Below are 24207 nucleotides of genomic sequence, written 5' to 3'. Positions count from 1 at the left end.
GAGAAATATACTCGGTTTCATCAAGAGTGGAAGACCAAAACAATCTTTATTGAACTGGTTGAAAATTATTGTGCGATTAATCTAGACAAAGTAGAAGTCGTCAAAAAGATGAAGATGAACTGGGGGGAATGGCAATGGATCATTAAGGCCTTAGAGGACAATAATTTTTGTCAATTTTCCATATCCTCATTTTCCATAACTTAAACTATCCCAGCCATAAATGGACTTAAAGCCTTTAGTATTTCCTATAAATTTATTTGCCAATCATTACTACTAATTACAGTTTAAAATATTTTTACAATTCATTCAGTCATTCATTCATTCGTTATTCATTCAATAATTCCTGCTAAACGGGCCTTGCTTAGGAAATCGGTTCTGGCAACAAAACATCCATTCATTGCACGATGACCTGTATAGGCACAACGTCCATGAAGCAAACGCCAATTGTCAAAAATCACAACTGTACCAGGATTCAATTTCAATTGGAACCAATTATTTGGCTCATGAACTATGGACAGGAACTCACGCATACTCTCATAGAAGTCACGCATTTCGGTTTGGGGAATGGTATCGAAAATAGAGCGATCGTATAAATTCAAACGGAATTGTACAATTTCCTTGGTCACTGGATCAACTCGAATAGTGGGTGATGAATACCGATGACATTCGTCCTTATCGAAGAATTCGGCTGGCACATGAACCGTCGAAAGAATTTCAAATGCCTTGGGATTTCGCTGACGTAGTTCTTTGGCCACCTGATAGCCATCAATGAAAAAATTTTCACCACCTTCACCATCATGAACGACACAGTGTAATGCCTGTAGACCAGCTCCATCACAGAAATACGTGTGATCTGTATGGGGTCCAATGTAATCACTCGAATAAGTGATGTCATCATGTAAGTAGACATCGGCAAATGTGAACATGGGATTTCCGTAAAGGGTTTTCATTAGAGGGAAAACACGTCGTACAGCCATCTCAGTCATATCGGAGGTGGGTGGAACATCATCGATAAACACCAAGCCATAGCGATAGAGGGATGCCATCAAATCCTTTACCACTTGATCAGAGGTAGACAAATCGCCCAATTTAAAATGTAGTTTACTCTTATTTTTCAATATTGTAGGAACATCCCAAATGGTTTGAGTCTCACTTTCCTTGACCAATCTATTTTGGAATTTGTCATATTGGGAATTGGCAATAAAATCAATTTCATATTCGGAAACATGTCCATCTTGCCCTGAAATGGAAAGGAGAAGAAATTGAAATTAAAATAAATCATAATAACTTACAATTCTCAAGTTTAACAAATTAAAATTTTTCCATTTAACTTTATTAGATTTAATTGACTAGATATAATCTATTTTTTTATTTTAAATTATATTTAATTTTTGTTTTAACTTTAATGTGAATTTTTTAATTTTAATTTAAGTTTAATTTAAATTTTAATGTTAATTTTTAACTTAATTTTAATTGAAATATTCTATATATTTTATTTTAATTTATTTGTAACTATTATACCTACATGCAAAAAAAATTCTTTTTTGAGTTAGTTACGAAATTAATTGATCCTATTAATTTTTTCATTGAAACGGTTTCAAGAATGAATAAGTCACAGAAATAATTAGAACTAAACATATACGTGATTAAAAAATTAACTGATTTACTCGGCATTTTCAATTATGTTTTTAATTGGTACAATTAATTGGTAATTAATTGGTTTTGGTTGGAAAACTGAAATAATTTTCTTGTAATTTTACATTAGTTTATACTTTCTTATGAATTTCCGATTATAGTTGAAAATTTCATTAGATTTGAGTTAAAATTTAATGAACTAAAGTATAGTATGAAATAAATTATTTCTGAACGAAAATTGCAATTATATTTTTAATTGGATATTTTGTTTTAATTAAAATATTTATTGGGATTATTAATATTTTTATTGAAAATGGAAAACCATTTCTAGTTCTATTTTTTTAATTGGACTAAAAAGTTAATTGTATAAATTAATTATGTAATTGATGACGTTTTCAAGTTTAATCTGCTATTTAATTGGAAATGTTTTGTTGATATTTATCCGTTTCTTTTTTTGTAATTTTAATACTAATGTAAGTTTTAAAGTTTATTTTAAATCTAATTTACAATTTTAATGTTAATATTATTTTAGTTTTAATGTTTATTTAAAATTTAATTATTAATTTTGATTTTAATTATAAAATTAAAGTTAATTTTTATTTTAAATTAAATATTTAATATTTTGTTTTAATTTATTAATAAAGATTATACGAGATTAATGGAAAAAGATGATTATGGAACTTGTTCAATTGAGTCATTGAGTATTAATTTTTATTTTAAATGTAATTTTTATTTAATATTAATTTATTATTTTAATGTTAAGTTTAAATTAAATATTTATTATTTTATTTTAATTTATTTATAACTATTATACGAGCCTAATGGACAAAGATGATTAAGGAACATGGTCAATTGAGTCATGAATTTTAATGTTGATTTAAATTTTCTTGTAATATTAATGTTAATTTTGTTTTTATTTTAATGTTTATTATAAGTTTAATTTTTGCTTTTAATATTAATCTTGTTATGAAAATAAAAATTTTTTAGTTTTAGTTTTAGTTTTAATTTTTATTTTAATTTGATTATTATTTATATGTATTATTTTAATGTTATTCTTTATTCAGTTATGTCTATTTTAAAATTAATTGTCATTGTACTTTTAATTTAATGTTAATTTGTGTCTTACTGTTAAATTGATTTTATTTTGTTTTATTTTATATTATTTTATGGTATTTGTAACTATTATAAGAGTAATTTTGGAACTTTACCAATAGATTCATTGAATTTTTTATGTTAATATTAATTTGATTGTAATATTGACTTTAATTTTATTTTTGTTTATGTTTATATTAATTTAGTTTAAATGTTTATTTCAAATTTTAATCTTATTTTTAACTTTATTATTATTTAATAATTTTTATGTTACTTTAAATTTAATTTTAAGTTATATATTTAATATTTTATTTTAATTTATTTGTAACTATTTACTATTGAATTTTAATGTTAATATTAATTTGATTGTAATATTGACTTTAATTTTATTTTTGTTAATGTTAATATTAATTTTAGTTTAAATGTTTGTTTCAAATTTTAATTTTAATTTTAACTTTATTATTTTTTAATTTTTATGTTAACTTTTAATTTTATTTTAAATTAAATATTTAATATTTTATTTTAATTTATTTGTAACTATTTTACTAGCCTAAATAATTAAGGCATTTAATCAATTGTGTCATTGAAAATCGAAATTTATTAAAATTGTTAAAAGTTACATTAAAATAATATGAAAATTTAATTAAATTACAAAAATAATTAAAATTAGCTTAAAGTTAAAATATTATTTATTATTATTATTCGAGCATTATCAACAAAGAAGAGTAAGGAACTTCATCAAGTGAATTATTAAAAAAGAAAAATTGTACACGACTACCTGTACATGTTTCACTCTAGGCCAGAGAACATTTCCAAAAACCTGGCTGAGAGAGATGACTCTATTTGGGCCGTCATCCCCAACGAGATCTATACTGAAAATTATGGGAATGGCATCTCGACAGGACTGAAACATGTATAGGTAGGCGTGTATAGATTTGTATTTTTTCTTTTTAAAAATTCACTTGATCAAATTTCTTACTTTTGTTTGTCGACAAATCGTAAATAATAACAAAAAAATAATATTTTAATTTTAAGCTAATATTAATTTAATTTTACTTTCACTTACAACTTTACTTTAATGTAACCTTAAGCCATTTACATTTAATTTTGATTTAAATTAAATTTTAATTTTAATTTAGTATAATTTAAATTTTAATTCAATTTTAATTTAGCTTTATAAGTTTTAAGTTGAATTAATTGAATTTATCGTATTATTCTTAGTTTTTTTTTCTTTACGCGTGAGATCTAATTTTAAATGTGAAATATTTACATGTAATTTCCAAGAAGCTATCCTCTTTGCTGTACTTTAAATCCTGGGCTTTTAAATCCTTCGGCATAGAAACCAAATTGAATAGCCTTTGTTTCGTCCTTGCATTATAACATTTGGGACAGCGACAATGATCTCTCAGCCATCGAGAATCGACTTTAATGGTTTTTCCAGTGGGAGCAATTTTAATATCCAACATTTTGTGTTAAGCTTTGAATGTCTCACTTTCGACTTAGATTCAATGCTAAACACTCTTCATTATTTATACTTCCGAAAACAATGCAGCCAATGCTTAGGGATTTTGTGATAACGCTTGAATCATATACCAAAACTAGGCATTTCCAAGAGGTCAGCGTAATCAACAAAAATATGTTTCAAGAAATTTTAGCTAATTTGTTTATTTGACTTGATTATGGGTTTATTGCACTGAACTTAAGATGAACCACCTTGTTGAGATTATAATTTATAGGGTTTGTCCAACTGATGCATCAAATTCACCGAAGACAAAAGAATAATTGTTTACTTAAATAAGAAATTTTTTGTCATTTTATTTTTGCTATTAAAAAGTTTGTTTTAAGATATTTTATGATAAACTATATAAGTATTTATAAATATTCCCCTCAAAATTAATTAGGTGATTGTGGTTAATTTACATTTTAATTGGTGACTATTTGAGTAGGCGATAGCAAAAAAAAACAGATTTTTATAAGAGTTGTATACCCTACTAATTGGACTCGGCCAACTGCTTTTTTTACCTGGTACACACAGTAAAAAAACATAGTCTCCTCCGTAAAGAAAATCTGGGACAGACGAAATTCCCCTCCTATTATAATGTAGTATTTTTAGAGCAAATAAGCTTTTTTATTTACTACACGCAAAAAAAAAGAAATATTAGTCTAACGAACATAAAATATTATACTATTTTTGAGATAAAGGTGGAAATCTCCATATTTGACTCCAGAAGTAAAACCGGGCTATCGGTTTATATAGGAGCTGCCCAGCAAACAAGCGTCGTCAAAAAATTAGTGAAAATGTTCTTTTTGGATCCGGAAGTGGTGAAAAATTGGCGCAGAAGCGATGAATTCAACATGGGCTTGTCATAGGACGGATGTCCATCATTTCAACAGCCGTTGCACTGAATATGCATCACTTCTATAGATGTGTTCCGAATTCAGTATTTTGGATGTAATTTCTGCCAGGCCGAAGCTTATGTACCCTCCATCATGGATTGCGTAGAAACTTCTACTGAAGACTGTCATAAACAATCGAATTACTTGGGTTGCGGTAACATTTGCCGATGGCAAGGTATTTTAACACTTCCTAACACCGTCTTCTAAATTGCAAGGTAGTCCATACGTGGTATATATTAAACTAAAAAAGTATATAATTAAGTTTGACAAAATTTTCTATAGAAATAAAATTTTGACAAAACTTTTTATAGAAATAAAATTTTCATTGTTGTTGTTTTTTTTGATTTCAGCTTAAAACCATACATTGACCAAACTACAAGTGTAGCTTAACCAACAGAGGCATAAGCCGGCTATCAATATAAAGCCTTTTTTCGGAGGGTTCAAGTGTGGTTTATTGTTGGGTTTAATGAACTGCCTGAAATTATTCTGATAATTGGTTGATAGTTTTGCTGCAAGTAGAGGATGCTGATGAGGAATGTGGTAATTCCAGGATCGGATGAAATTTGCTTCTCTTAGAGGCTCGGCAAACCAAATCCGTTTATATGGGGGCTATACGTAAAAGTGGTCCGATATGGCCCATTAGCAATACCATCCGACCTCAGAATTTCACCACGACCCATGAATATATATACTTTATGGGGTCTTAGAGCAATATTTCGATGTGTTACAAACGGAATGACAAAGTCCTATGGTGTAGGGTATACAAATTTTGTGGTATTTTGACAAATAAGTAATTTTTATAATTTTTTATGATTCTTAATGCAATCTAACGATTGTCTGAAACCCTTGACCTTAAATATTTTCAAACTTTCGCAATTTTTCTAGAATGAATTTAGAATTTTTTTCGACAAAATTTAAATAATTTGTACTATTTTATTAATCCTTACCCTGTTTTTAACATATTTGAAAGAAAAAAATTTTAAAATTGCCCTTTAAAGTATGAAAAAAGCGAGTTATAAAAATTGAATTAAAAGAACTTCATGAGTAGCTAAAATAAAGAACATCTTTGGAAGGACATTTTTGGAAGTGCTTTTAAAGTTGTGCCTTTAGAAGTACTTCCAATTTTTTTTGCTGGGTGTATATATGTGAACAGATATCGATTTTTTAACGGTTGTTAGAAAGCGAATAACATACGTACCAAATTTCAACCGGGTCGAATGAAATTTGATCCTTCTAGAAGCTCGAGAAATCCAATTTGGGGACCGATTTATATGACGGCTATTCCTAAAAGACCAAAGTTGATGCATGTGATATATGAGAGCGTGATAAGGATAAACCTGATATACGCGTTGATGGACATCAATGGAGAGGAATTACAACAAAGGAATTTTACAACGGGTTCAACGGACATATTGTCGTGGCCTAATTTGGACCGTGAGCCTGAAACTAAATCGGGCTACCACTTTAACCTTAAACTGGGGCAATGAAGACAAGTTCAACCAATGCCTTGGATACGATACTGGAGTTACTATCTAGAGAAATTCTGATCAAAGGTGTATCCGCCGCCATGGTTGCAATGAGATGGGTGAAAGGACGGGACTGGGCGTATATATGGAGGACCAAGAAACCGAGATCCCATATCGATTACCGGATCACAGCACAATCCTGCAGGTAGAAGTGCGTGCCATAACGGAATGTGTCAAATCTAAATAACTGGAAGCCACAAAACTTGAAAATGTTCACTGATTACCGAAAGGCAATGAAGGCTATAGCAGACATTAGGGTTCTATCGCGAACCGTATTAGAATACAAAAGCATGATAAATTTGAGATTTGAGGAATACGTAAGCTGAAACAAGTAGAAAGTCGGGCGGGGCCGACTATATCATACCCTAAACCCCTACTGAATTAGTAGCATAAGCATTTGTTGGGTATCATTGAAATGGGGTTAGGAGATAAAGCGTATTTCCATATTTAAGAAAATTAAGGGGTACATGATTATGTCAGTTTTATCACAATCTGAACAGAAATGTCTGATATTGGGAGCTATATGTTAGTTGATTCTGAATCTACAGAGTTAGTATGCCACTAATATTGAGTCCATTATTAAACAAGTAAGTAATGTAGAAAGTTGGCCGGAGCCGTCTATATCATACCCTAAAGCACCCCTACTGAATTAGTAAACATAAGCATTTGTGGGGTATCATTGGTATAGTTTTTGGAGAACATAAAGGGGGTACATGTTTATGGGTGCCTTGTCACAATCTGAGCAGAAATGTCTAATATTAGGAGCTATAGTTTATTTTGCACCAAAAGAGTTTGTATGCCACTAATATTGAGTCCATTATTAAACAAGTAAGTAAAGTAGAAAGTCGGGCGGGGCCGACTATATCATACCCTAAACCACCATTACAGAATTAGTAATCATAAGCATTTGTGGGTCTTTATAGGTCTGGGAGATAAACCGCAGTTGCATATTTAAGAAAATTAAGGGGTACATGTCTATGGGTGCTTTGTGTCAATCTGACTATAGCTCATAGTCAATGTTGCCGGGAAAATGTTCTGTTTACCCTACAAGGACAAAAAAAGTTCCCTTCTTTCCCATACATTCCCAAAAAATTTTTCCTACTATATTTTTCGTTAAATTTAAAAAAATTTACAAAACAAAAATGGTTCTAAGTACTTTATTATCTTAAAACATCAATATGCAACGTATATAACTTAGAATATAAATTTGTATTACCACACCCTCAGAAAAAATCGCTTCTCTAACATATGTTCCAAACATATTTTGCAGGAAGCACATATATTATTGGATACTGCCGAAACATTAATATGTTTGTTTTATGTGAACATATTATATGTTTGGAAGCATTTTGAGCCCAAAAATATTATATGCTTGGAAGAATTTTCCCCAAAGAAGATTGTGCTTATTCCCTCACATAATTTTCACTTCCACGAAATTTTTTAGTTCTTGGCACCTTTTTCTGTAATACAAATAATGTTGAAGAAATTATTCAATTTTATAATTTTTTTTAATTTTACCTTTGGCCTGGACTGAGAATCGAACCGGGAACCATGTAATATATAAGCCAACATACTACCACTGGGCTACGTAGCTGTTATAGTTACCAATAGACAATTATCGTTATAAGTTACATTTATATAGCATAGTTTGCAGCGCCTACGAGCCGATGCAAACAAAACATTATTCAACAGAATGTCCGCCTTGCAAAGGGTCCTGGGTTCAATCCCTACTCCGATCGAACACCATTTTTTTGTTAATTTTTGTATTTATATTTTTATATTATTAAATTAAATTTTTACAATGAAACTTCGAAATGTGTGTTATTAAAGATTTACAGTCAGAAAAGAACAGTGCTTGATATAAACGAAATGGACTGAGCTTTTGGATAAAATATTATTTTTTTTATTGCAAAAATAACAATTTTGTAACAAAAACGGTTTTTGATATAAAAGCTTGAAATTTTGGAAGGAATTTAAAAACTCTAACAAAAGAAGAACCTGGAGTCGAGTTTAAACATACATAAATAATTTTATAATATACACATAAATTTAGTTAGGCGTGAACAGTTTTTTACTAGCATTTAACACCATTTGAAATGCATTTAAAACTTATCGTTTTTTTGTACTTAATTTCATTTTTACCCTTAAGGGTGGTATTAAGTTGGCATTATCGTTCTAAAATGAAATGTTTTGCCTTTTACTTTTCTTTAATAATTCATTTTCAAAATAAACTTTTTCAATTGTTTTAGCTGCAAAACTCGAACTTAATGCCCGCTTACGAATGCTATTCTCTTTACATGAGTATTCAAATTAAATAATATTTAGACTTAAGCATATCAAAATTTTGGCCTTATTATAAAACAGTTTTCCGAAACAACATACAAGCAGTTTCACAGAAATTTCTCTCTTTTGATTCTCTCGCTGTGTTATGTTGATATCTTTCGTCAACCCTCCCGACTTCGATCTCTATTTCTTTCTCTATACTCTCTCTCTGTCGCTCTCTGAATAATATATCACAACATATATATATGTTTACTCGAAATTTGTAAATTTATATATGTTTACATTCGCACATATTATTTTTACGAAACATTCATGCCCCAAACATAATATATTCTAACATATTAACATATGTGTCCCAAACATTTAGTGTTAGTTTAGGAACATTACATGTTTGCACTTAAATATATTGTGTTTAAAAATTGTGCCCGAAACACATTTTGTTTATATCGGAACATATGAAAAACATATTTTTCTAACAGTGCACCACGGTTGCCACAGTTAGTAGAATTCTACCCAAATTAGTATTTTTTTTTTGTTAAATCTCTATAAAAATAAAATTTTGGAAAAAGTTTTTATAAACAAATTTTTGTGAGAAATTTTTCTATAGAAATAAAATTTTGACAATAAATTCTATAGAAATAAAATTTTGAGAAAAAATTCCACAGAAATAAAATTTTGAGAAAATTTTTTATAGAAATAATATTTTGAAAAAAATTTCTATAGAAATACAACTTTGACAAAATGTTCTATAGAATTAAAATGTTGACAAAATTTTCTACAGGAATAAAGTTTACCACACATTGTTAAAGATCAAGCCTTGCCGGCTTCTAATTTCCTCCTCTAGAGCCACCAAAATGTAAAAATTATTACAAATTGTGTTGAGTGAAAATGTCCTACATTGTGGCCCTACGTGCCTACAAGACGCTAAATATTAGTAAAACCCTACATATGGAATTTACCCTACTTCTAGCTGTGCTGATATTGCACCTACGGAGTTAGTATGCCACTAATATTGAGCCCATTATTAAAAAAGAGAAAATCGTTAAATTAGTGTGGGTAATAAATACAAATTTGTAAAAATCGAGCAATATTCTTATGTAAGAGCTACAAGTACGTATAAGTACGACGGCTAGTACATCAAAATTTGAAGTTTGAGTAACATTGGTTAATAAATAAGAGTACTATGGCCAAATTTGGGAAAATCGAGCGATGCATATATATGGAAGCTATATCTAAATCTGAACAAATTTGCATAATAATTTGCGCGTTTGATTAATACCACAAGAGGTTACCTTGTGCAAGATTTGAGTAAGATCAGTTACGAAATGAGGCATGTATGGTCAAACATAAGGTTATAAGGGCGAATTTTTCAAAATCGGGCGATACATATATGGGAGCTATATCTAAATTTGAACCGCTTTCGATGAAATATTGCACATATAGTCAGTACTATAGAGGACTGGATCTAGCCAACTTTTAGTAAGATCGGTTAATAAATAAGGGATCTATGGCCAAATTTGGGAAAATCGGGCTATACATATATATGGGAGCTATATCTAAATCTGAACCGATTTCGACGATTTTCTGCACATATAGTTAGTGCTATAGAAGACTACATTTAACCAAATTTGAGTAAGATCAGTTGATAAATAAGGGTTTTATGGCCAAATTTAGAAAAATCGGGCGATACATATATATGAGAGCTATATCTAAATCTGAACCGATTTGGATGAAATTTTGCAGACTTGAAGGGCGATGGAAAAGATTACCTTTTGCCAAATTTGGTGACGATCCGTTTGAAAAAAAGCGCAACGTGACCCCATTTGTCGAAATCGGGCGATACATATATATGGGAGCTATATCTAAATTTGATCCGATTTCTTCCAAATTCAATAGCGTTCGTCCTTGTGCCCAAAAAACTCCCTGTACCAAATTTCATCAAAATCGGTTAATAATTGCGACCGGAATCCTGTGAACAACAAATACATGGACAGACGGACGGACGGACGGACACCAAGCGCTAGATCGACTCAGGAGGTGATTCTGAGTCGATCGGTATATATTTTATGGGGTCTAAAATCAATATTTCTGGTAGGCACATGTTTTGGCCGATCAAACTTATTATACCCTGACCACTATGTGATTTAGGGTATAAAAAGAGGAAATCGGTCAATTAGTTGTGGGTAATAAATTTAAATTTCTGCAAATAGGGCAATAGATTTATGTAAGAGCTACATGTAAGTCTAAATACGATCAGGTAGTACATCAAAATTTAAAATTTGAATAACATAGGTTGATAAATAAGAGTATTATGGCCAAATATGACAAAATCGAGCGATGCATATATATGGGACCTATATCTAAATCTGAACAAATTTGTATAATATTTTGCAGGTATGATTGATACCACAGGTATGATTGATACCAAATTTGAGTACGCTCAGTTAATAAATGAGGCCCCTTTGTCAAAAATAAGGTTATTAGGGGCAAATTTTTCAAAATCGGGCGATACATATATATAAGAGCTATATCTAAATCTGAACCGATTTCGATGAAATTTCGCACATACAGTTGGAGCTATAGAAGATTACATTTAGCCAACTTTGAGTACGATCGGTTGATAAATAAGGGTTTTACGGCCAAATTTGACCAAATCGGGCGATACATATATATGGAGCTATATCTAAATCTGAACCGATTTCGATGAAATTTCGCACATACAGTTAGAGGTATAGAAGATTATATTTAGTCAACTTTGAGCACTATCGGTTGGTAAATAAGGGTTTTACGGCCAAATTTGGCAAAATCGGGAGATACATATATATGGGAGCTATATCTAAATCTGAACCGATTTCGATTATTTTTGGCACATATTGTCAATACCATAAAAGATTAGACTGAGCCAAGTTTGAGTAAGATCGCTTAATAAATAAGGTTTTTATGGCCAAATTTGGGAAAATCGGGCGATACATATATATGGGAGCTATATCTAAATCTGAACCGATGTCGATGAAATTTTGCAGACTTAAAGGATGATGAAAAAGTTTACTATGTGCAAAATTTGATGATGATCGGTTCGTAAAAAAGCGCAACGTGACCCCATTTGTCGAAATCGGGTGATACATATATATGGGAGCTATATCTAAATTTCATCCGAGTTCTTCCAAATTCAATAGCGTTTGTCCCTGTGCCCAGAAAACGCCCTGTACCAAATTTCATCCAAATCGGTTAATAATTGCGACCGGAATCCTGTGAACAACAAATACATGGACAGACGGACAGACACCAAGCGCTAGTTCGAGTCAGGAGGTAATTCTGAGTCGATCGGTATATAATTTATGGGGTCTAAAATCAATATTTCTGGTAGGCACATTTTTTGAGCTATCAAACTTATTATACCCTGCCCACTATGTGGTATAAAAAGGGGAAAGCGCTCAATTAGTGTGGGTAATAAATCCAAATTTGTGAAACTTGGGAAATATATTTAAGTAAGAGCTACATGTAAGTATAACTACGATCGGCTAATACTTCAATATTTTAAATTTGGGTAACATTGGTTAATAAATAAGACTATTATGGCCAAATCCGTGAAAATTGGGTGATGCATATATATGGGAGATATATCTAAATCCGCACCAATTTGGATGAAGCTTTGCAAACTTAAAGAATGGTGAGTTTTGTGATTACTTTGTGCCAAATTTGACGACGATCTGTTAGTAAAAACTCGCAATGTGACCCCATTTGTGGAAATCGACGATACATATAAATGGGAGCTATATATAAATTTGAACCAAATTGAATAATATTTTGCAGATTTGATTGATAAGACTATTATGGGGAAATTTTGGTCAATCGGGCAACACATTTATATGGGAGCTACACCCAAAGAATAAATACTTTCCTCAGGAACGATATTTTAGACAATCAAAATTCCCTTTTCTTATAAAGTATTTTCTTTTAGGCAAATTAAACCCAAATTTATGATATGCAATTCAACGATTCTCTCTAATTATTTGTATTTGCCTTTAAAGAAAATTCTTACCGGCAAAAGAGAATTTTGCTTGTCTAAAATTTCGTCCCTCAGAAAAGAAAACTCTCCTTTCAGTTTATCTCTAAATCTGAACCGATATAGATAATTCTTTGCACCTATAGTTAGTATTATAGAAATTAGATTTAAGTTATTGGACCTAAAATTTTCATTTTATTTTAAGTTTTTATGAGTTTTTTGGTACTAATAATGGAATATATAGAAATTTAATGCCACCATGCGATTTCCTTAAAAACGCCATATTGACATCTCTGTTACGTTATAATCTGTCAACATTATTATTTATAAATATTCCGCGCACAACTAATTAGGCTGTCGTCGTTAGTTTATATTTTTATTGGTGACTATTTGAGACGGCTATTGTTGAAAAAAAGATAATTAAAATATTTTCGTAAGCTTCTACTTTGTTTAACAAAATATAAACGATAATATTGAAATTCAAATGTCGTAAACATTCAAAAATACAGGTTAGTTTTAAATAGCCACCTGAATTATTTGTATATGTTTATATTTTGCAAACGAATTTTATCTGGACCCGATTTAATACGCTGCACATTGTACCTGCTACGCAGAGAGAAAAAATACATTCACTCACAACGAAATTTTAGACAAACAAAAGTTTCCTATGCTATATCTCCTCTTTAAGAGCAAATAAATTTTCTATTTACTTTCAAAGAAATTAGTTTGACATAAAAAAAAAAACTTATGCCACAATTTTCTTTCTCATAACAAGAAAACACTTCATTCAGAGTATTTTATTTAATTGTGGTTTCTTTGCTATATACTCTATCTATAATCTAATCTGTTCTGCTCTAACCTTCTAACATTATTATTTCCAGAATATTCTGCCCAAAGCTAATCATGTTTTGGTTCCGATTAATTCATTGTAATATTGTTGACCAGAAACTAGAAGTGCCCATATGTAATAGGTATCACAATGGACTGAATAGTCTAAGTGAACCTGAAACTTAATCGGGCTGCCACTTTAACCTAACCTGTTTAACCTAATATTGTTGACCATTTTATTAGGCGACTTTAGGCAATGTGGATCATTAGTATGTTTTCACAAAGTTCTTTGTTTAACAAAATATAAAAATTAGGTCAAATTTTAATGCGTTTTTGGCATATATTTCGTATTTCAAACAAACTAAATATGATTTCGAAAGACACGTCACACAGTGGTTCCAAATCGCTTGGTTTTGGAAATAATTTTGCAAAATTTGAACGGATCAACATCTCCTCTTTGTGGGTCCCTACACGCAAAAAAAAATAATTCTTTCTTCCCAAACGAAATTTTAGACAAACGAAGATCGTTTCTCATTTGGTTTCCGCTGTAAGGAAATTTATTTGGAAGAAAAGTATATACTTTTTGTTATAAACGTTTATTAATTTTTTTAAATTTTACCTTTCGCCTGGACGGAGAATCGAACCACGGACCATGCAATTTGTAAGCCAAGACACTATCCGCTGGGCTACGTAGCTGTTATTGTCATCAGCAGACAACTATCGCCATAGCCACCAACGTACAAGCAACGCACACAGTTATATTTATATAGCAAAGTTTTCGTTATCAGACGATTGAACAAATTTTATTTTGCAGCAACATACATTTAGTTGGGCACCGTGGAGCAATGGTTAGTACGTCCGCCTTGCATACCAAGGGTCGTGGGTTCGATCCCTGCTTCGATCAAACCCCAACAAGTTTTTGTTTTGTTATACCCTCCACCATAGGAATGGTGGTGGGGGGTGTATATTAACTTTGTCATTCCGTTTGTACGATAACACATAGAAATATTGCCCTAAGACCCCATAAAGTATATATATTCTGGGTCGTGGTGAAATTCCGAGACGATCTAAGCATGTTTCACCGTCCGACCGTGTGATGAAATCACGCTAACTTCCGAAAGAGATAAGCTATCGACTTGAAACTTTGCATAAGTAGTTGTTATTGATGTAGGTCGGATGGTATAGCAAATGGGCCATATCGGTTCACTTTTACGTATAGCCCTCATATACACGGACACCCAGATTTGGCTTGCGGAGCCTAGAAAAGAAAGAAAATTTCATCCGATCCGGCTGAAATTCGGTACATGGTGTTGGTATGTGGTCTCTAACAACCATGCAAAAATTGGCCCACATCGGTCAATAATTATATATAGCCCCCATATAAACCGATCCCCAGATTTAGCTTGCAGAGCTTCTAAGAGAAGCAAATTGCATCCGATCCGGCTGAAATTTGGTACATGGTGTTAGTATATGGTCTCTAACAACTATGCAGAAATTGGTTCATATCGGTCCGTAATTATATATAGCCCCCCATATATACCGATGGCCCGATTTTGAGGAGGAGCAAAATTCATCCGATCCGGTTGAAACTCAGTGCGTCGTGTTAGTATATGGTATCTAACACACCCTCAAAAAAAATCGCTTCTTTAACATATGTTCCAAACATATTTTGCAGGAAGCACATATATTATTGCATACTGCCGAAACATTAATATGTTTGTTTTATATGAACATATTATATGTTTGGAAGCATTTTGAGCCAAAAAAAATATAATATGCTTGGAAGAATTTTTCCCAAACACGATTGTGCTCATTCCCTAACATACTCGTAATTTTCACTTCCACGAAATTTTTTAGTTATTGGCACCTTTCTCTGTAATACAAATAATGTTGAAGAAATTATTCACTTTTATAAATTTTTTAAATTTTACCTTTCGCCTGCACGGAGAATCGAACCGAGGACCATACAGTTTGTAAGACAACACACTATCCACTGGGCTACGTAGCTGTTATACTCACCAGTAGATAATTATCGTTTTAAGTTACATTTATATAGCATAGTTTGCAGCGCCCACGAGCCCATGCAAACATAACATTATTTAACAGAAACATACATTTGTTTGCCACGTGGAGCAGTGGTTAGCATGTCTGCCTTGCATGCAAAGGGTCGTGGGTTCAATCCCTGCTCCGACCGAACATTTTTTGTTTTTTTTTTTTTTTTAATTTACACATTTATATTTATACTATATTATTTTTTTTAAATGAAACATCGAAATGTGCGTTATTAAAGATTTATAGTCAGTAACAGTGCTTGATATAAACGAAATTGAATGATTTTTGGATAAAATATTATTTTTTATTGCAAAAATAACAATCTTGTAATAAAAAACTGTTTTTGTACAAAACTTTAAAATTTGGAAGGAATTCAAAAACTAACAAAAGAAGAACGTGGAGTCGAGTATAAACATACATACATAATTTTATAATATAAACATAAATTTATTTAGGAGTGAACAGTTTTTTACTTGCATTTAACACCATCGCTCTAAAATTCCTTTTATTTTTCTTTAATAATTCATTTTAAAGAAAATAAACTTTTTAAATTGTTTTAGCTGTAAAAGTCGAACTTAATGCCCGCTTTTATATTTGATGGTGTCCGTCAACTCCTCGTGGACTACATTTTAATAAAGAGAAACTAAACTTTGTTTTTTTACATTTTACTGTGTAATTTTTCACTATTTCCTCCTTATTTCATTTTACCGTCCCAACTCTAAAAAGAGTATAGTGCCCTTTCGTTATTTTTATGAAGACCCCTGATTTCTTTTAACGAACCAAGAAAAAAATAATGCCAAAATGATAAACAAAACACATGTCCACACATACATAAAATGCTGCTCTCAAGGCGAAAACATAAGCTGTTTGTTTTTCAAATGTCTATTCTCTTGGTTCAGAATGTATATTCTCTTTATTCAAATTAAATAATATTTAGACTTAAACATATCAAATTTTTGGCCTTATCATAAAACAGTTTTCCGAAACAACATACAAGCGGTTTCACAGAAATTGTTCTCTTTTGACTCTTTTGCTGTGTTATATTGATATCTTTCGTCAACTCTCCCGGTTTCCATCTCTATTTCTCTCTATACTCTCTCTGTCGCTTTGAATAAAATATCACAACATATGTATGTTTAGTTGAAATTTGTAAATTTATATATGTTTGTATTCACATATATGATTTTTATGAAACATTCATGCCACAAACATAATATATTCTAACATATTAACATAGATGTCCCAAACATTTTGTGTTAGTTTAGGAAAATTACATGTTCGCACTTAAATATATTGTGGTTTAAAATCGTGCCCGAAACACATTTTGTTTATATCGGAACATATGAAAAACATATTTTTCTAACAGTGCAACTATGCAAAAATTGGTCCATATCGGTTCATAATTATCCGGTTGAAACTTAGTGCGTTGTGTTAGTGTATGGTATGCAAAAATCGGTTCATAACTATATATAGCCCCCATATAAACCGATCGCCAGATTTGACCACCGGAGCCGGAACTTGAAGAAGCAAAATTTATCCGATCCGATTGAAATTTATTACATTGCGCTAGTATATGGCCGATAACAACAACAATGCCAAAATTGATCCGTATCGATCTATAGTTATATATAGCCCCCACATAAACCGATCCCCAATCACAGAAAAATCACGATTGCCACTCGAGCCAAAAATAATCTACCAAAAGTTTATTGCCATAGAAAATTGTTTCAAAATTTTCTTTCTATAGAATATTTTGTCAACATATTGTTTCTATAGAAAATTTTGTCAAAATAAAATTTCTATAGAAAATTTGTTAAAAATGTATTTCTATAGAAAATTTTGTCCGAATTTTATTTCTGTAGAAAATAACACCTCTTAGTGGGTGAGAAATATTTTGCAAAATCTTCCAAAACACCAAACAGTAAAACATCTGCCATTTTTGGTAGACTCGTGTTCATAATTGTATATAGCCCCCATATAAAACGACAATTCTGGCTCTATAATTCCCGCACAAAAGTTAATATCGGTTCGTAATTATTTCTTCCCTATATATACCGGTCAAGAACCGTTCTTTTGTCTAATATATATCCCGCATGGATTCACTTACAATACATCGCCGGCAACCCAAGTACCCAGCAAAAAAAGCGTCGCCAAAAAAGTAATGAAAATGTTCTTTTTGGATCCGGAAGTGGTGCAAAATTGACGCAGAAGCGATAAATTTAACATGGGCTTGTCATAGGATGGAAGTCCTCCATTTCAACAGCCGTTGCACTGAATTTGTATCACTTCTTTAGGTGTGATCCGAATTCAATGTTTTGGATGTAAATTAAAAAATTCTGTGATATTTTGTCAAATAAATAATTTTTATAATTTTTTTATAATTTTTAATGGATTCTAACGCTTGTCGGAAACGTTTGAAATCAAATATTTTCAAAAATGCACAATTTTGTCAAATTGGATTTAGCATTTTTTCAACAAAATTTAAATGATTTGTACCATTTTATGAATTCTTACTCTGCTTTCAACCTATTTGAAACAAAAAAAGTTAAAATTACCCATTAAAAGTATGAAAAAATCAAACTTTAAAAAATTGAATTAAAAGAACTTCCTGGGTAGTTGAAATAAAGAACATCATTGGCAGTGCATCTTCTGGAAGTGCTTTTAAAGTTGTGCCTTTGGTAGAACTTCCAAATTTTTTTGCTGGGTAATTACATTTTTGGATAACCGTCTTTAGTAGAAGTTTCTACGCAATCCAGGAGGGTCGAACTTACGGCCGTATATACTTGTTTTTTTTTTTACATATATTCCAGATATGTTCGGAAGATTCCGAAAAGATGTTCAACATTACATACTACTATATTAAATTTTTACTATGACTTAAAGTCAGAAAAGTGCTTGATATAAAAGAAATGGACTGTGTTGTTGGTCCAAAAATATTTTTTGTAGTGAAGAAATAAACATTTTCTAACAAACGAATTTTGGTGATAAAATTTTAAAAATTTGGAAGAAATTCAAAATATTCTAACAAAAGAAAAACGTTTTAGGTACAAGTTTTCCAAACGTTTTTTTTTTCTATGCGTGTAGGATGACTTGTAGGCGTTGCAAGTTTGTCACCTTGGGGTATGACATTTTGTTTTAACTGTCAAATCTGCTGTTATGATGATTAATGGCCCTACAATTTTAATAAAGTGGGGTCAGTAGTACGCCCCCTACAAAATTCTATGCATTAAGAATAAATTTGTGTAACCATGTTCTTTAGATTAAAACTGGTAAACTCTACAATTTGGAATATCAAAAAAAAAACAAACCGAATTTTGATCAATTTGTTTGTAAAAATCACCTACATTCTTTCTGTCGTAAAATTTTTTCTAGACTTCTCCCACTTGTTGTGGCTTGTTTATTATACACCACCAAAAAAAGGCCATTTTGGTCAAGTAGTGTATGAGTTTTTATCAGGGTGGACTCCTGAGTCGATATAGCCATGTCCGTCTGTCTGTGAACACATTTTTCTGATCAAAGTCTAGGTCGCAGTTTTAGTCCAATCGACTTCAAATTTGGCACAAGTATGTGTTTTGGCTCAGATTAGAACCCCGTTGATTTTGGAAGAAATCGGTTCAGATTTAGATATAGCTCCCATATATATCTTTCGCCCGCTATGAACTTATATGGCCCAGAAGCCAGAATTTTACCCTAATTTGCTAAAATTTTTGCACAAGAAGAACAATTAGTACTATAGTCAAGTGTACCAATTTTTATTGAAATCGGTTCAGAGTTATATATAGCTCCCATATATATATTTCGCCCGATATGGACTTATATGGCCCCAGAAGCCAGAGTTTTACCCCAATTTGGTTGAAATTTTGCACTAAGAGTACAATTAGTAGTGTAGTCGAGTCCGCCAAATTTTATTGAAATCGGTTCAGATTTAGATAAAGCTCCCATATATATCGTTCGCCCGATTTACACTCTTATGACCACAGTGGCCAAACTTTTACTCCTATTTACTTGAAATTTTGCACAGGAAGTAAAATTAATATTCCAACTGTCTTTAACAAATTTGGTTGAAATCGCTTCAGATTGAGATATAGCTCCAATATATAGCTTTCCTCCGATTTACACTCATGTGACCACATAGGCCAATATTTTACTCCGATTTAGTTGACATTTTGCACAGGGAGTAGAATTAGCATTGTAGCTATTCGTGCCAATATATAGCTTTCGCCCGATTTACACTCAAGTGACCACAGAGGCCGATATTTTACTCCGATTTAGTTGACATTTCACAGGGAGTAAAATTAGCATTGTAGCTATTCGTGCCAAATTTGGTTGAAATCGGGTCAGATTTCGATATAGCTTCCATATATATGTTTTTTCGATTTGCACAAAATGGCCAAAATACCAACATTTTCCTTGTAAAATCGCCACTGCTTATTCGAAAACATTTAAAAATGACTCAAATTTTCGGTTATATCTAATACATATCTATCGACCGATAAACCATAAATACACTTTTGCGAAGTTGCCTCAAAATTGGTCCAGATTTAAATGTTTCCCATATTTTTTACTAACATTGTGTTCCACCCCAGGGCATAAGCCAACTTAAATTTATAAATATTGTAGAACTCTGTCCAGATGTGGTCAGATTTAAATATATGTATATGGAAACAAAAACCTTTATATAACATAGCAACCAACACATTGGACGGATTTGATATGAAAATGAGAATCTAAAAGGTGGTGCAGAGTATAATATAGTCGGCCCCGCCCAACTTTAGACTTTCCTTACTTATTTTCTGATGCTTTTTGGTCCGATTTATGCCCAGAGAGTCTAGTTTTTAATTTTGTTTTTATAGTGCCGACATATACCTTCTGGCATATGTCGGACTTGTCCCCATTACATGTGAGCTTGCACACCTCATTCGATTTATCGTGGCTATTAATTTTTGATTTGGTCCTGCTAAAGAACTTGTTGACTGTATTGTAAATTTTTTGCGCGATTTGATATTTTCCCTTGTTGAACATATTCGAATTACTAAAACGCTCGGAGAAGTTGGGTATGTATGTCAATCCTTTGTATATCTTTGGTTTCTTTTCAACCGCACTTTTATTTTTTTTATACCCACCACCATAGGATGGGGGGTATATTAACTTTGTCATTCCGTTTGTAACACATCGAAATATTGCTCTAAGACCCCATAAAGTATATATATTCTGGGTCGTGGTGAAATTCTGAGTCGATCTGAGCATGTCCGTCCGTCCGTCCGTCCGTCCGTCCGTCTGTTGAAATCACGCTAACTTCCGAACGAAACAAGCTATCGACTTGAAACTTGGCACAAGTAGTTGTTATTGATGTAGGTCGGATGGTATTGCAAATGGGCCATATCGGTCCACTTTTACGTACAGCCCCCATATAAACGGACCCCAAAATTTGGCTTGCGAGGCCTCTAAGAGAAGCAAATTTCATCCGATCCGGCTGAAATTTGGTACATGGTGTTAGCATATGGTCTCTAATAACCATGCAAAAATTGGTCCACATCGGTCCATAATTATATATAGCCCCCATATAAACCGATCCCCCGATTTGGCTTGCGAAGCCTCTAAGAGAAGGAAATTTCATCCGATCCGGCTGAAATTTGGTACATGGTGTTAGTATATGGTCTCTAACAACCATGCAAAAATTGGTCGACATCGGTCCATAATTATATATAGCCCCCATATAAACCGATCCCCCGATTTGGCTTGCGAGGCCGCTAAGAGAAGCAAATTTCATCCGATCCGGCTGAAATTTTGTACGTGATGTTAGTATATGGTCTATAATAACCATGCAAAAATTGGTCCACATCAGTTCATAATTATATATAACCCCCATATAAACCGATCACCAGATTTGACCTCCGGAACCTATTGGAAGACCAAAATTCATCTGATTCAGTTGAAATTTGGTATGTGGTGTTAATATATGGCCTCAAACACCCATGCAAAAATTGGTCCATATCGGTCCATAATTATATATAGGCCCCATATAAACCGATCCCCAGATTTGACCTCCAGAGCCCCTTGGAAGAGCAAAATTCTTGCCATTCGGTTGAAATTTGGTACGTGATGTTAGTATATGGTATCCAACAACCATGCAGGAATTGGTTCCTATCAGTCCATAATTATATATGGCTCCCATATAAACCGATCCCCAGATTTGACCTCCGGTGCCTTTTGGAGAAGCAAAATTCATCCGATCTGCTTGAAATTTGGTACGTGGTGGTAGTATATGATATTTAACAACCATGCCAAAAGTGGCCCATATCAGTCCATAATCGTACATAGCCCCATATAAACCGATCCCGAGATTTGGTTTTGGAACCTCTTGGAGGAGCAAATTTCATCCGAGTGAGTTGAAATTTGGTACATTGTGCTAGTATATGGTCGTTAACAACCATGCCTAACTAGGTCCATATCGGTCTATAGTTATATATGGCCCTCAGATAAATCGATCCCCAATCACACAAAAATTGGTCCATATCAAGTTCATAATTGTATATAGCCCCCATATAAGCGACCCCCATATTTCAATTCTTGCTCTCTACGTACAAAAAGTCCATATCGATTCGTAATTATTTGTAGACTTAACTATACATAACTTTATTGTCTAATAAAGGGTGATTTGTTAAGAGCTTGATAACTTTTTTAAAAAAAAAAACGCATAAAATTTGCAAAATCTCATCGGTTCTTTATTTGAAACGTTAGATTGGTCCATGACATTTACTTTTTGAAGATAATTTCATTTAAATGTTGACCGCGGCTGCGTCTTAGGTGGTCCACTCGGAAAGTCCAATTTTGGGCAACTTTTTCGAGCATTTCGGCCGGAATAGCCCGAATTTCTTCGGAAATGTTGTTGTCAAAGCTGGAATAGTTGCTGGCTTATTTCTGTAGACTTTAGACTTGACGTAGCCCCACAAAAAATAGTCTAAAGGCGTCAAATCGCATGATCTTGGTGGCCAACTTACCGGTCCATTTCTTGAGATGAATTGTTCTCCGAAGTTTTCCCTCAAAATGGCCATAGAATCGCGAGCTGTGTGGCATGTAGCGCCATCTTGTTGAAACCACATGTCAACCAAGTTCAGTTCTTCCATTTTTGGCAACAAAAAGTTTGTTAGCATCGAACGATAGCGATCGCCATTCACCGTAACGTTGCGTCCAACAGCATCTTTGAAAAAATACGGTCCAATGATTCCACCAGCGTACAAACCACACCAAACAGTGCATTTTTCGGGATGCATGGGCAGTTCTTGAACGGCTTCTGGTTACTCTTCACTCCAAATGCGGCAATTTTGCTTATTTACGTAGCCATTCAACCAGAAATGAGCCTCATCGCTGAACAAAATTTGTCGATAAAAAAGCGGATTTTCTGCCAACTTTTCTAGGGCCCATTCACTGAAAATTCGACGTTGTGGCAGATCGTAAGTCTATTCATGATGAAATGTCAAAGCATACTGAGCATCTTTCTCTTTGACACCATGTCTGAAATCCCACGTGATCTGTCAAATACTAATGCATGAAAATCCTAACCTCAAAAGAATCACCCTTTATATACCATGTATGGACTAAATCACAGTCTTTCGTAGAAGTTTCTACGCAATCCATGGTGGTGGGTACATAAGATTCGGCCTGGCCGAACTTGCGGCCGTATGTACTTGTTATCTGTTGCTCTTCTTATGAGTATTAAGTCCGAGATTGTATTGTTTGGGAAATTGTTCATCCTTAGTATGGGACGTATTTTCTTCTCGTTTTCTTGTTGGATATCGCTGATATCGCTTATATTATAAAAAAAAGTATTTTAAATAAAGGGTGATGGTCAAAATTTGGACAAGGGAAAACGCGTGTAAATCGGTGAAATCGTTTATTTAAAAAATCAAATTAAATTTCTTTTTCAAGTTCAATTAGTAAAAAATTCAGGAAAAATATTCAGTTAAGCTTTCGCTTTTCCAAATCCGAATTGCCGGGCCTCACGCTGCCGATTGCTAAGCCGATATCTTTTCTAAAAAGCCTCATGTAAAACTAACTGTAAAAGGTTTCAATATCCTATCGGTAAACTGCTGGGAAATAAGCAACTTACAAAAAATTACGCTTTTATACCCTCAACCATAGGATGGGGGGTATATTAACTTTGTCATTCCGTTTGTAACACATCGAAATATTGCTCTGAGACCCCATAAAGTATATATTCTGGGTCGTGGTGAAATTCTGAGTCGATCTAAGCATGTCCGTCCGTCCATCTGTTGAAATCACGCTAACTTCCGAACGAAACAAGCTATCGACTTGAAACTTGGCACAAGTAGTTGTTATTGATGTAGGTCGGATGGTATTGCAAATGGGCCATATCGGTCCACTTTT

General features: G+C 32.6%; 1 protein-coding gene across 1 annotated transcript; it reads right to left on the bottom strand.

The window, feature by feature from the left end:
- Positions 1-234: 234 nt before the first annotated feature.
- On the bottom strand, positions 235-4217 carry LOC142226286 (trimethyllysine dioxygenase, mitochondrial-like). Its single transcript, XM_075296204.1, has 2 exons — positions 3998-4217; positions 235-1240 (listed from the first exon to the last, which is right to left on the bottom strand). Exons 1-2 carry the CDS (start codon positions 4191-4193, stop codon positions 330-332), a joined length of 1107 nt encoding a protein of 368 aa, XP_075152319.1. The 5' UTR covers positions 4194-4217; the 3' UTR covers positions 235-329.
- Positions 4218-24207: the final 19990 nt, after the last annotated feature.

This window comes from Haematobia irritans, chromosome 2 (assembly GCF_050003625.1).
Source record: "Haematobia irritans isolate KBUSLIRL chromosome 2, ASM5000362v1, whole genome shotgun sequence".
In the NCBI taxonomy this organism is placed as follows: domain Eukaryota; kingdom Metazoa; phylum Arthropoda; class Insecta; order Diptera; family Muscidae; genus Haematobia; species Haematobia irritans.
The sequence above is the reverse complement of the archived record's forward strand: the minus strand, read 5'-3'. Positions and strand labels throughout refer to the sequence as shown.

Excerpts from the sequence above, each read along its gene's own strand:
- LOC142226286 (XM_075296204.1), bottom strand. The coding sequence starts at position 4,193 with ATGTTGGATATTAAAATTGCTCCCACTGGAAAAACCATTAAAGTCGAT. Across the intron at positions 1,241-3,997 it reads TAGCTTCTTGGAAATTACAT|GGCAAGATGGACATGTTTCC; the intron begins GTAAATATTTCA and ends TTTCCATTTCAG.